This window comes from Carlito syrichta, unplaced genomic scaffold, assembly GCF_000164805.1.
Source record: "Carlito syrichta isolate Samal-C Ts95f unplaced genomic scaffold, Tarsius_syrichta-2.0.1 Scaffold305546, whole genome shotgun sequence".
Lineage (NCBI taxonomy): Eukaryota > Metazoa > Chordata > Mammalia > Primates > Tarsiidae > Carlito > Carlito syrichta.
The window spans coordinates 437,314-452,420 of NW_007249642.1; the positions used below are offsets into that span (position 1 = coordinate 437,314).

At 41.5% G+C, this 15,107-nt stretch overlaps 1 protein-coding gene and 1 pseudogene across 1 annotated transcript in view; one reads left to right on the forward strand and one right to left on the reverse strand.

Moving 5' to 3' along the window:
* The window catches only part of COL9A1 (collagen type IX alpha 1 chain), an 88,710-nt gene that overhangs the window by 1,622 nt on the left and 71,981 nt on the right, over positions 1-15,107 (reverse strand). The window contains exon 36 of the mRNA XM_008061722.2: positions 13,744-13,821. Within this exon, the coding sequence (XP_008059913.1) occupies positions 13,744-13,821 (78 nt within the window). The remainder of the gene's footprint in view (positions 1-13,743; positions 13,822-15,107) is intronic.
* On the forward strand, positions 3,261-4,506 carry LOC103264076 (annotated as a pseudogene).

Below are 15,107 nucleotides of genomic sequence, written 5' to 3' on the forward strand. Positions count from 1 at the left end.
TTTTTTTTTTTTGAGTTGGAGTCTCACTCTGTCACCCAGACTGGAGTGCAGTGGCCGCTCCCGGCCACCGCAGCCTCTACCTGCTGGGCTCCGGCGATCCTCCCGCCTCAGCCTTCCAAGTAGCCAGAATTATAGGCATGCGCTACCACACCCGGCTGATTTTTTGATTTATTGTAGAGATGAGGTCTTGCCTGCCGAGGCGGGTCTCGAACCCACGGGCTCAGGCAATCCACTCACCTCAGCCTCCCAAAGGCGCGGGATTATAGGCTGAGCCACCGAGCCCAGCGAGCTACTTCTTTTAGAAGACTGTGCTCTGCACCTACAAAATGTCATGGTGCTTGCCCTAGCAGGGCTTCAACTAGCATGAACTTCACCAGAGCAAGCTCCTTGGAGGTGTGTCTCCCCAGTCTCACTTCTGTCATGTTTAGGGGTGGATTTCTCACCCAGTGGGCACATTCTTGAGGCATGAAGCCTCTAACAAAGAGGAATTTCTGCTGAATGTTCATCCCTTGCACCAGTGGCACCCTTACACTATTATGCAAAGGCATCAGGAGAAGCCAGTGTGAACCAATTGCATGTGCTACAACGGTGTTGGGATTCTCGTCCCATCTTGGTCATCTTAACCTGGTCATTCGGTCAAGTCCTCATGCTCAATTACGTATTTGCTTAGGTTTGGTTTCTCTCCTTCTCTCTTCACAGTTTTACTTTCCGTTTTCCTTACATAAGTCTTCTGGTCTCATTAGAGGGGTCTGGTCTAGTTCAGTGGTCGCATTACATCATCTCACATACTTGCAGAAGGAAGGTCGGTAGAAATCCCATTTCACATGAATGTCACTCTCTTGTGCTCACATTAGATCCACACAAAGCAACATCACAGGGCAAAGCATTGATGAGTTTTAAGGGAGAATAATTATCTTTGAGCATATCTATCTCAATCAAAGCTGTAGATAAGCAGAGATGTAAGTAATTTCCCCTCATTTATTCCACAGATTTTCACTGGCTTATATTATGTTGCGGTGAGCAGGTGGTTGCTTATGTCTTCTTCTGGGCACCTAACCACCCTAAGAGAGCACCTTCCCAACCCACAGTGCCTAGAGATAAGGGTACAGCAGAAATCCAGCTCCCTTGACATGTGTTGATTTTTTTAAGGCTTAAAAGATGACCCAGTTTGAAAGGCATATAAGAAACTAGAACAAATAGAAGAAAGGATCTCAGGACTGGAAGACAAGGCTTTCAAATTAACCCAGTCAAACCACAACAAAGAAAAAAGAATCAAAAGAATGGAACAAAGTCTCCAAGAAATATGGGATTATGTAAAAATCCAACCCTAAGAGTCATAGGTATTTCTAAGGAACAAGAGAAAGCAACAGGTTTGGAAAACCTATCTGAGGGAATGATGGAGAAAAACTTCAGTGGCCTTGTTAGAGATTTAAACATCCAGATACAAGAAGCCAAGAAAAACTCTTAGAAGATCCCCAGAAAAACTCTTGGAAGAGTCATTGCAAAAAGGTCATCCCCCAGGCATACAGTGACAGGTTATCCAAAGTTAACGTGAAGGCAAATATTCTAAGAGCAGTCAGACAAAAGCATCAAATAACTTACAAAGGTCAACCTATCAAACTAGCAGCAGACTTCTCAGCAGAAACATTACAAGCCAGAAGAGATTGGGGCCCCATCCTCAACCTCCTCAAAGAAAATAACAGGCAAGAATTTTGTATCCCACAGAAATAAGTTTTATAAATTAAGGAGAAATAAAATCTTTCTAAGACAAGCAAATGCTGAAGGAATCTGTTGCCATTAGACTGGCTCTACAAGAAATACTCAAAGGAGTTCTAAATATTGGAACAAAAGGTCAAAATATGCCAGTATAAAAACACTAGAAATCACAAAGCTCACAGAGCTTGTAAAAGAACACCAACACAATTGAGAGGGGAAAAAAGGCCACTGGGTAACAACCAACATGATGAATGGAATAGTACCTTACATATCATTATTAACCCTGAATGCAAATTATCTCAATGCCCCATTCAAAAGATATATACTGGTTTTCAAAAGATATACATTGGCAGAATGAATTTTTTAAAGCAAACAAACACAATCAAAATATCTCCTGACTTCAAGAGAACAAACAAAGATGCTTATAGACACAAGGGAAAGGAGTGGAAAAAATATTCCATGCAAGTGGAAACCAAAAACAAGCAGAAGTAACCATTCTCACATCAGACAAAGCAGACTTTAAATTAACAATAGTGAAAAGAGACAAAAAAACAGTATTATATAATAATAAAGCAATCAATTCAATAAGAAAATATAACAATTTTAAATATATATGCACCAAACACCAGAGCTCCCAGCTTTATAAAACAAATTCCATTAGACCTAAAAAAAAAAAAAAAAAGTGAGAGAGATAGCCAACAATATAATAATAGTGGGAAATGTCAACACTTTACTGACAGATCATCAAAGCAGAAAGTAAACAAAGAAACACTGGAGTTAAACTAGAACTAGCAAACGGACCCAACAGACATCTATAGAACATTCCACCCCAAAACTACAGAATATACATTTTTCTCATCAGCCACATGGAACTTTCTCCAAGATAGGCCATATGATAAGCCAAAAATCAAATCTCAATAAATTTTTAAAAGTCAAAATCAGATGAAGCACCTTCTCAGACCACAGTGGAATATAATTAGAAATTAACTCCAAGAAAAACTTTCAAAACCAGACAAATACATGGAAATCAAACAATCGCTTCCTGAATGATCTTTGGGTCAACAACAAAATGAAGTTGAAAATATAAAAATTCCTTGAAGTGAATGCCAAAAACAACACAACATATAAAAACCTCTGAGCCACAGCCAAAGCTGTGCTCAGAGGAAAATGTATAGATAGTGCTTAAAGCCTATATTAAAAAGAGTGAAAGGTCACATATGGACAGACTAACATTACACCTCAAGAAACTAGAAAAACACAAACAAACCAAACCCAAAGCTAGCAGAATAAAAGAAATACTAAGAGCAGAACTAAATGAAATTAAAACCAAAAACAAAAAATTCAAAGGATCAATGAAACAAAAAGCTGGTTCTTCGAAAAGATCAAAAGATAGAATAGACCACTAGCTCGACTAATTAAGAAACAAAAAGCAGATTCAAATGAGCTTAATCAGAAATGAAAATGGAGCACGCAAGTGGCAGCCTTAGTTCTGGGAAGACAACTGCTCCTAAACTCCCCAGCTGGGTGGTGGGTCCTTAGCCTGGATGGCTGTCGTAGTGACTACCACAGCAGCACTACTGACCATGCTGGGTGCTGTGCTGTAGCTGGCAGCCCGGTGGTTCATGGGGCCCAGGGTCCAGTAGCTGCATGGAAGCAAGGACCCCCGCATCATGCATGGGAAGACTGTACTCATCACTGGGACGAACAGCCACCTGGGCTGTGCCACAGCAGACGAGCAGCTGTGCTTGGGGCACGGGTGATCATGGGCTGCCAGATTGCACATGTGCCCGGGAGATAGCAGGTCAGCTCCTCTGAAAGCTCTGTCAGGCCTTCTAGGCCATGCCCAGGTGCCAGGGGCCAGCTCAGCGTCAAGGAGTTGGACCTGCCTCAGTGTGCTCACTGTGCTCTTTCTGCCAGGAGATGCTCATGCTCCAGGTGAAGAACCTAAGCTGGATGTCTTGATCACTATTGCAGGGAACTTCCAGTGCCCTTACATGAAGACTGAAGATGGGTTTGAAATGCAGCTTGGAGTGAACCATCTGGACCACTTTCTAGTCACCAATCTTCTCCTTGGACTCCTCAAAAATCCAGCTCCCAGCCGGATTGTGGTAGTTTCTTCCAAACTTCATAAATATGGAGAGAGAACTTTTGAAGACTTGAACAGTGAACAAAAAGTTATAATAAAAGTTTTTGTTACAGTCGGAGCAGACTGGCTAACATTCTCTTTAGCAGAGAACTAGCCTGCCACTGAGAAGGCACAAACATTACTGTCAATGTATTACATTCTGGTACTATATGGACTAATCTTGTATGGACTAACACATTCCACTGTTAGTCAAACCACTCTTAAATTTGGTGTCATGCCTGAGCCCGTGGGTTTGAGACCAGCCCTGGCAACTTGGCAAGAACTTTTCTCTATAATAAATAAAAGAATTAGCGGGGTGTAGTAGTGCACACCTGTAGTTCCAGCTACTTGGAAGGCTGAGGCAGAAGGATTGCTGGGGCCCAGCACGTAGATGCTGGGGTGGCCATGAGCATGCCACTGCGCCCCAGCCTGGGTGACAGAATGAGACTTCAACTCAAAAAAAAAAGTTGGTGTCATAGACTTTTTTCCATACTCCAATAGAAGATGCCCAGACTTCCATCTATTTACTTTCCTCACCTGAGATAGAAGGTGCGTCCTGAAGGTACTTTTGGGAGTATAAAGAGGAAGAACCCAAAGCTGGGGATAATTCTGTTGCAAGAAAATTCTGGGACATCAATGAAATGATGGTTGGCATATTAAAATAGGAACAAGGAGTAAAAGTGCTATTTATATATATAATAAGCATAATGAATAAAAATATAGTGAAAATACAATTATATTTTAAAAATTGTAATTGGGCAGGCATGGATGACAAATACCAAATAATTTGTTGACTTGAAATACTATCTTCAAAGATTCTCAAATATCTTTTGAGTTTCATGACTAGAGTATGAAATATTTTTACTATAATGCTGGGTTTTGTGTGGAAATGATATACCTGGTGTGTGCACACAAATTTTACTTGGAATAAATTTGCTGGTGAAAAAAGAAAGGAAGGGAGGGAGGGAGGGGAGACATTACAAATGATACCACAGAAATACAAAAGATCATCTGAAATTTTTATGAACACCTTTATGCAAACAAACTAGAAAACTTAGAGGAAATTGATAAATTCTTGGAAATATATAACCCCCTAACTTTGAATCAGGATGAAACAGAAACCCTGAACAGAATAATAACAAGTAGAGAGATTGAAATAGTAATTAAGTTTCCCAACCAAAAAAAAGTCCAGAACCTGTTGGACTCAGTCTAATTCTAACAGACTTTCAAAGAACTGGTAGCAATTTCACTGAAGCTATTCCATAAGACTGAGAAGGAGGGCCTTTTCCCTAACTCATTCTATAAATCCAGTATTGCCCTAATGCCAAAGTCAGGGGGAAAAAAAGAGAGAAAACTACAGACAAATATCCCTGATGAACATAGACACAAAAATCCTAAACAAAATACAAGCAAACTGAATTCAACAGCACATTAAAAAAAAAAAAAATCGACCATGATCAAGTAGGTTTTATTCCAGGGTTGCAAGGATGGTTTGACATATGCAAGTCAATAAATGTGATCCAATGCATAAACAGAATTAAAAACATAAATCAAATGATCTTCTCAATAGACACAGAAAAAAGCATTTGATAAAATCCATCATGATAAAAACTCTCAGCCAAACAGGCATAGAATGGACATTTCTCAAAATGATAAAAGCCATATTTGACAAATCCACAGCTAATGTCATCCTAAATGAAGAAAAGTTGTACACATTCTTCCTCAGAACTGGAACAAGACCAGGATGCCCATTTTCACCACTTCTGCTCAGGAATAGTACCATAAGTCCTAGCCAGAGCAACCAGGCAAGAGAAAGAAAAAAAGGGTATCCCAACTGGAAAAAGAGACATCAAACTATCTCTGTATGATGACAATATGATCTTATGCCTAGAGAATTCTAAAGACTCTTGGGCATGATAAATTAATTCAGTAAAGAATATAAAGCCAACACACACAAATCAGTAGCTCTGCTATACGCCAATAGCAACCAAGTTGAGAATCAAATCAGGATCTCAATTCCATTTACAATAGCAGCCAAAAAGCTAAAATATCTAGGAATATATTTAACCAAAGAGGTGAAAGAGCTCTACAAGGAGAACTGCAAAACACTGATAAAAAGAAATTGTAGAGAACACAAACAAATGGAGAAACATCCCATGTCCATGTATTGAGAGAGTCAACATTGTTAAAATGACCATATTACCCAAAGTAATCTACAGATTCAACACAATCTCTACCCATTACCTATGTCATTTTTCACAGAATTAGAAAAAACAACCTTAAAACTCATATGGAAGCACAAAAGAGCCAGAAGAGCCAAAGCAAAAAGAGCAAAGCTGGAGGCATCACATTATCTGACTTCAAGTTATACTACAAGGCTATACTAACCAAAACAACATAGTACTAAGTACAAGAGCAGACACACAGACCAATGGAACAGAATAGAGAACCTAGAAACACAAGGGTGATCCCAAAAAACCTGGAATTATCTTTTGGAAGGCAGGTCCCTTGTAGCACAGGCTTCGCCCATTTCGGGGAGTGGGGGGGATTCGTTAAACATGCTTGCCCATTACATAATGAGTGATTTATGCAAACAACCCACCCATACCATGCTGAGTGTTCAGCAGTTCTTGACCAAAAATGGTATAACCCCCATTCCCTACTCTCATTATTCACCTGATGTCACCCTGAGAGACTTGTTTGTTTGTTTGTTTCCCTGGATGAAAAACGTCCTCAAAGAGAAACATTCTGCTGATGTGGAAGAGGTGAAACAAAAAACAGCAGAAACACTAAAAGGCATCAAAATTGATGAGCTCAAAAAGCATCTCAATTGGTGTATTGCACAAAACAGAGAGTACTTTGAAGGTGACTAAAGTTTAAACATATAAGAATCAATAGACAGTTTTTTTATAAATAAATTCTGGGTTTTTGAGGGTCCCCCCTCATAAGCCCAATTACTGCAACCAACTTATCTTTGACAAAGCAGACAAAAACATACACTTGGGAAAGGACACCATATTTAACAAATAGTGCTGGAAAAATTGAATAACATGCAGAAAAATAGAACTTGATCCCTATCTCTCACCATTTACAAAAATTAACTCAAGATGGATTAAAGACTTAAATGTAAGACTTGAAACCATAAAAATCCTAGAAGAAAATCCAGGAAAAACTCTTCTGGACATGGGCCTATAGTCAAAGAATGTATGACTAAGACCCCAAAAGCAAATACAACAAAAACAAAAGTAAACAAGTGGGACTTAAACTAAAAACTTCTACACAGCAAAAGAAATAATCAAGAAAGCCAATAGGCAAACTGCAGAATGAGAGCAAATATTCACAAACTATACTTCTGACAAAGGACTAATATCTGAAATCTACACAGAACTCAAACAAATCAACAAGATAAAGGCAAATGATCCCAGCAAAAAGTGGGCAAGTGACATGAATGAACATCTCTCAAAAGAAGATATACAAATGGCCAAAAAAAATATGAAAAATGCTCAACATCACGCATAATCAGGAAAATGCAAATTAAAACCTCAATGAGATACCACCTTACACCAGTCAGAACTATCCTTAATAAAAAAACAAAAAACAATAGATGTCGGTGCAGATGTGGTGAGAAGGGAACACTCATACACTGTTGGTAAGAGTGTAAACTGGCACAACCTTTATGGAAGTCGGTATGGAGATTTCTCAAAGAACTAAAAATCAATCTACCATTCAATCAAGGAATCCCAGTACTTACTTGGTATCTCCCCAAAGGAACAGAGGTCATTACGCCAAAAACACACCTGCATTCAGCCGTTTACCGCTGCACAATTCACTACAGCAAAGATATGGAATCAACCTAAGTGCTCATCAACTAAGCAGAGGGTAATGACAACATGGCATATATACACATCATTGAATAGTATTCAACCATAAAAAAAATTGAAAAAAATTTTTGTAGTAACTTGGGTGGAATTGGAGACCACTATCTTATGTAAAATAATGCAGGAACGAAAACCAAAAACCTCATATTCTCTCACTTGTAAGTGAGAGCTAAACTAAGGTTCTGCAAAGGCATGGAGAGTGGTATAATGGACATTGGAGGTGCAGAAGGGGAAGGGTGAGAAGAAAGGAGGAATGAAAAATCACCTATTGGGTACGATGTTCACAGGTGAGTGGTGAGGTACACGTAAAGCCCAAACCTCTCTGCCACTACACAATGCATTCATGTAACTAAAGACTATTTACTGGGTGACACTGTGTCACAGTCTACAACACTGAGAGGTGAAGTTGCTTCATGGTTCACAAAATGGGCATGAATGGATGTCCACACACTACTTTGCAGCTCTCGAGAATAAGAGAAAGCATGGATCTGATGTGTTTTCTTTCTGTTTTGCCGGCTTTAGATGTGTGATAGTTACAGTCACTGCCTAATGATGGCATGAGTTTCTGACATTTCAAGGACTTACAAAAATGTTGAATGTTCCCAACACAAAGAAATGATCGATGTTTGACATGATGGATATGCTAAATACCCCATACATTGTAAGTACAGATATATCACTATGTACTCCATGAATATGCATAACTCACATATGACAAAAAAATTTTTTTAATGTGATTACCATTTAGTGTTTTTTAAATGAATATCTGTGTCATGATTTATGTGAACGCTAGAGGGCAGTCACGTCACATGGGTAGAGGCCGATTCCGGCTGGACCGTTCTGAGGGAGGTGGACTCCTCCCTCACACATACCGTGGAATGAGAGAGACTATGTTCGTTGGCAAAAAAATAAAAATTAAAAAAACGAAATAATTTTCAGCATTAAGCAGGGTATTGGATGATTAGCCCCTGGTTATGTCCCCTTTCTGTGTGTGTGTCAGGCGTTGTAACATTTCTCATACTGAGCTTACAAGTGATGGCGTGTAGCAGGGCAGTGTGTGTTTAAGGAACTGGTGTCACCTGGCTGGTGTAAGACCCCTTCACACCCACCACCAAATAAAATGGCTGCAGCGACAGAAACGGGATGATAATTTTGGCTATTACCAAAATTAGGCCAAAATTGCGTGGTTTTTTTTCCCCACACAGCAAGTAAAGCCCACCTATCGGCAAACCTTGCACAAAAAAATGCACATCCTTGCAGCCCAGCAGAGCCCAGCCCAGAGCTGCACACCCTCTGTGCTCAAGCAGCAAGAAGCAGCTCAGTGCACAGGCCACACTTCTGATGTCCACAGGCTAAAGATTAGTTATTTATTTTCCTGGTGAGTTTGAGTGCACAATGAGGAAGTCAGGACCCATCATTAAATATCTTCCCTTAAAATTCCCAGCATATCGGGTGACTGGTCCCCAGTGTGCAAGTTCAGTGGCAGTAGACGGGGTTGGGGGGGTGGTGTTGAGGCCACCAGGTGAGTAGTGACCAGCTGAATGGGGCAGGAAGTGAAGCAGGGACTAAGCCCCAGGGTTCACGAGTGTGACCCACACAGCTCTCTGAGAGGCAGGGGGTAGAGGCACTCAGTAACTGCGGGGCATGGGGGGACAAAGCCAAACCGATCCCATCACTGGACAGCCAGTCCCTCACGTGTCCACTACGTGAATCTGGGCTCAGAAGGCAGGAATGTCTTCCTCGTTATCAGCTGACAGGCGTTCATCAGGGTGTGTGACCTTGGGGTCTGTTTTGCACACATGTAAAAGAAGAGGCATCAATACTAACATCTAAATGTGCAGCTTGTGTGTGCTGGGCACTATCTCCAGTGCTGCGCACGGTTAACACAACCCGTCTCCCCCTATGTGATATAACTGTGAGGTAGGTACAGTTACCCTGACTGCAGAGAGGAGGTGAGACACTCACTCAGAGATAGAGGACAGGGAAGCCTGGCCCCAGACCCCACTCCTGAGTATATGCCCACCAGCTTCCACTGTGAGACTCAAACTCGACAGGACGCATGTACTTTCTAAACCACAAAGCACTAGCGCCCAAATGCAGACGACGTCAAGGTCGTAACAACCATCTTTGCCACAGCAAGCAACATGGCATTATTCCCTGAGGAGCATGGGTGTCTTAACACTGAGGCCACGGAGACCCTCCCCTGTAGTGGAGAGAGAATCAAAGCAGTCCAGGAAGAACAAAGGAATTCTAATAGCTGACGGATAACAAAGAGGTTAGTTATATCTTTAAAGAAATATGTTATGTTAGCACACACACACAAAATGACTAAACCATCTTTTGTCCACTCGGTATTCTGAGCCCCAAATCCAACACTAGGGCCAACAAGGAAGCTTACAGAATCTGCTGTTCCATGGGATCTTTTTGAGACGTGTGTGTACCTGGAAGAGTACAGAAAAGTTCCTGGACACAATCTTACTGAGGCTCCTCCAGCCTTCACACCCTATTACTGTTATGTCAGAGAGGCCAGAAATCACATTTCCAATCCCATTCCGAGCTCTACCAGGAAATAATGAATGGTCCAGCCTCCCAGAGGACAGTGACCAGTGAGATGACTGCCTGCGGATTGGTCCTCTGAGTTCGTGACTTGGAGCAGGAGGAAAGCTCTGTGGAGGGCTTATGCTGACATGAGGGAGAAGGACACACTCCTGCTGGTCAGAGAAGTGGAGGAAAGCTGCAGGGCTCGGCTGGGCCAGCTCTGCCCTCGGCTCACCTCCAACCCCTTCAAAAAGCAAAAGGCAGATTTGATATATTCATAACAGTACAACAGCCAGGAACAACTGTGCTGAGCACTTTACATGGGGAAAGTTTCTCTAATTCTCAGAATTACGCTACCAGAGTGATGGCGTTGTTAACACTAATATACATAATACAAATATAGCATACAGAATATAGAATATATAGACATGGAGAGAGAGAGAGACACAGACAAGGGTCTTACTCTGTTGTCCAGGTTGGAGTACAGTAGCACAATCACAGCTTATCACAGCCTCAAACTCCTAGGCTCAAGCGATCCTCCTACCTCAGCCTCCTGAGTTGCTAGGACTACAGGCATGCATCCCCACACCTGGCTAATTTTTATTTTTTGTAGAGACGAGGTTTTGCTATGTTGCCAAGGCTGGTCTTAAACTCCTAGGCTCAAGAGACCTTCCTGCCTTGGTCTCCCAAACTGCTGGGATTACAGGCATGAGCCACCACACCCAGTCTCTGTTGTCACTATTTTACAAAGGGAAAAATAAGGAGCAGATAAATTAAGTAACCTGCCCGGTGTCATAAAGTGAGTTAGTGTCAGAGTCAAAATTGGCACCCAGGATGTCGGAGTTGTGGAGACCATGCTGTAAACAGTCCACTTTCAGGGTTTGAGCTCTGGAGGGGGAATGACCCAAAAAGTTCACGGGAAACTTGGGTGGCCTAAGAAAGTGTTAGCTGAGCATGCTCACCGTGTAGACTCAGGTGTGCACTGACTGGACCCTGTGGCCCGCACCAGCACCCTGAGAAGACACCCAGACACAGACCCTCCTCCAGCACCTGTGCCCCTGACAGTCAGCCTCGATTCTTGAAAAGTAATCTGGAACTCAGACTCCTCCCTAAATGCTGTCAGAGAGACTCTGTTAAAAGATAACAAAAGACCAAGACAGAAAGACTGCAGAGTCAAAAAGGAAAGAAGAAGAATGAACCTTGCCATGAGAGAGAAGGGAGAGAATAAGAGCTGAGTGGGAAGGTACGGGTGGAGGAGCCAGAGGAGGCCGTGACCTTGGAGAAGGTCCTGGGAAGGGGGAAGCAAGGACTGGCCAGGAGAAGGAGAAGGAAGAGGGAGAGGGCAGGTCTTGGAATCCTGAGAAAGGGAGTCCACAAAATGCTTTAACAAATCAGATATACGATTAGGGCCAGGCACAGTGGTCCACACCTGTAATCCCAGCACTTTGGAAGGCTGAGGTGGGAGGATTGCTAGAAGTCAGGAGTTCAAGACTAGCTTGGGCAGTATCATGAGAGCTTGTCTCTACAAAAAAGAACTAAAAAGTTAGCCAGGAGTAGTGGCGTGGGTCTGTACTCCAAGCTACTTGGGAGGCTGAAATGGGAGGATCACCTGAGCCCAGGAGGTTGAGACTGCAGTGACCCATGATTATGCCACCACACTCCAGTGACAGACAGAGTGAAACCCTGACTCAAAAAAATAAAAAGATTAAACCCAAGACCAACGACAACATATTGAATATCTTTTCCTAAGGGAGCCCAGCTCCTACCTGACATCTTGCTTACACACAGGTGGTCTGATGTCCTGAAGGCAGATTAATATGGCCCTCTACGGGCAGAACAAGGCTAGGGCCCGACACCCTCTCATCAGTTCCTCAAGGTATTCACTGCACATGAGAAATAACTGCCCCTCGTGACAATCTGGAACATTGCACAGACGGAGCTGGTTGGCCCCATCTTCCCATTTTTAAACTTAAAATGAGCCTACCAACAGATTTTTTTCAAAGTAAGAATCACTCGAAACCATGATATATTTTCCATAAAGGAAAAGGTTGCCAATAGCGCACGTCGTTGGTTCAAGAACTGTGGAGTAATTTGTCGATCAAATGAGAGAAGAAGGAATCACTTGGCTACCCTATACCTACAGATAATGAATTGTGATGATGACATTTCATCAGCTCTAAGTCTCCTATTACTACCCCTGGTGAGGAAGAAAAGCACTTGGTCATTGCTCCCCTTTTCTCTCCTCTGAACATTCATCAACGAACTCAGACTCCATCGTGGGCCAAAATCTTCTGCAGATTCCATTAAGCTCCAACCAGGTTTGCCTTCCTTTTCCAGTCACAAATCTTCCACACCCAGTCACAAAAATTTGCTAATATGTGAAAACATCTTGACAAGCCCGTGAATTCATTTTAGAAAGGCCACGTTTGAGCTAAAGCCAAACATATTCACATTTTTGTAAAACATTTTAATGAGAAAGCAATTCCCAGAAGCAATGAAACGGATAATTGGAAGGCAATAATGTTCTTTGGCTACAACTTTAGCTGTGATTAAATATGTAAGCCTCTAGCAGAATTAGAAAATGGTCATTTCTTTCCCTAAATCAAGTTCCAAATCCACTGGGGAAGTATCGCCTCATGTTCTTTTTTTAGTGTGCACCGCTCTCCCTGCAACTCCCTGGCAGCAGGTAGCCAGGATGGGAGCCCCTGAGCCATGCCCAGCCCCAGTGAGAGTTTGCTGGAAGCCACACTGTGCTCATTCTTCCAAACAGAATGGGCTCCTGGCCCTGCTGGGTTGCTTCCAGGGCCAAGTTTGCCAGTCATTTCCCAAGGGACAAGGAGTCCAGCCTGTGACAGAGTAGCCAGTGTAGGAGAAGAACCGACACCCGTGAGAGGGCCTGGGTTTGTCACACAGGGCCACTGTCGCCTCTGCGGACACAGCTGTGATATGCAGCTCATGTGTGGCTCTTTGTGGTTGTGAGTAGGAATGTTCCACTTCGTATTTTTTTCTTGGATGTGGGTTTTGGGGAGTCTAGATGTTTGAAAGGGGAGCTTTTAAAATAAAATTTCAGTTACTCCCTGCAACAAGAGTAGTTAAAAATAGGTTAATTTTCCCATTGCTCTAGCTTTTTTGATTAAAAATAAATAAATAAACAGAAAACTGTCGTCTGGGCTAGACATGGACAAGACCCCATTCATTCAGAATGTTATAACAAGTGCTTTGTGCCTGGACCTTGACACTAGTTTGCTTAAAGCATCTACTGGAAAAATTAACATTTCAAGTCCTGACACATTTTCTCCTCACAGAAAATACAGATGTGATTTATAGATCATTTAACTCCTTATTAAAGCTGGTCTTGAAAAGCCCATGCCAGCCATTATGAGCAACTGATATGGTTAAGTGATCAAATAGCAAATTTTAAAAATGTTCTTCAAATCAGACTATCCACTTGCCACCAACACCCCCTTCCCCTTATAACACACTCACCTGGGAGGCCTGTAGCTCCAGGCAAGCCTTTGGGACCTCTTCCTGGAGGGCCACGCTCTCCTTTTTCTCCCAAGTCACCTGCGTTTTATGAAAGAAATGTTATTTTTCTATAAACCTATAAAAATAAATTTGCATCTTTAAACTTTAAGCCAACCCCAAATTTAGAAACCCAAAGGTCATGAAGCTGCCACAAAGAAGGCTGAAGTAAGTATATAGCAAGGCAAAGTCAAGTTTATCATGTTGATAGACCCGGGAGGGGGGAATCAAATTATCATGCCATAGATACAGAAATGACATTTGACAAGACTGAACATGTGTTCTTGATAAAGCATTCAACAAAGTAAGAATAAATGGCTGCTTCTTTGACATGATAAAAATCGATCTATCTCAAACCAGAAACTGGCATGATGCTTCATGAGAATTGCAAGGAGCAGCTTCACTACAATGAGATCAACATAAAGATGTCCACTTCGTCACTATTTTATATTATCTGGTTTGAGGAGTTAAAACCATCTCTATTTTCAGGTGATATGAGTATATATCTTAAAATTCTGGAAAACCAACTCAAAAACTGCTACAAACAATACGAGAACTCAGTAAACTAGCAGGGTACAAAATTAGTATACGGAAATAAATGATTTCATACATACAAACAACAACCAGTATTACAACATAGTGAAAAAGATAATACTCACAATAGTCATTAAAATATCAAAATACGCTTAAATGGAAACATGCAAGTCCAACATGAAAAAAAATGACATTTCTAAGGACACAAGGAGATTTGAAAAATCATTCTTAAATGGACGACATCATTATAAACATCGTCAGTTTTCCCTAAGCTGAGTTTTCATTATGATTCTAAAATACAAACCCATTTTCTAACTGAAGTTTGTATGGAAAAACACATAATCCAGAATAGACACAAAATCCCTAAAAAAGGTAAGCAGCATGAAGGGACTTAATCCAACCAGACATTAAATCAAGTAAAATGGTGTGACCCTGGTCTCTGAATAAACAGAACAGAAAACCCTAAAACACAGGTCCAAATACATACGGCAACTTGGTTTCTAATGAAGGCAGCCTCTTAGGGTGGGAAAAAGTTGACCTATTCAAGAAATGATATTGGAAAAAGTGACTACTCAAGTGGAAAAGAAAATTTAGATCTATACCTCACACCATATGCCAGTAAAAAATACAAATGGGTGACATATTTCAGTGTAATGTAAAAATCAAAAGAAAACAAGGGAGAATTATTTAATAACCTTGGATTGGCCTTTCTATTATGACTCAAAAGAGGAAGAGCTCCTAACATCAACACAAAAAGGCCAGCAACACAATAAGAGATGAACAAACTACATGAG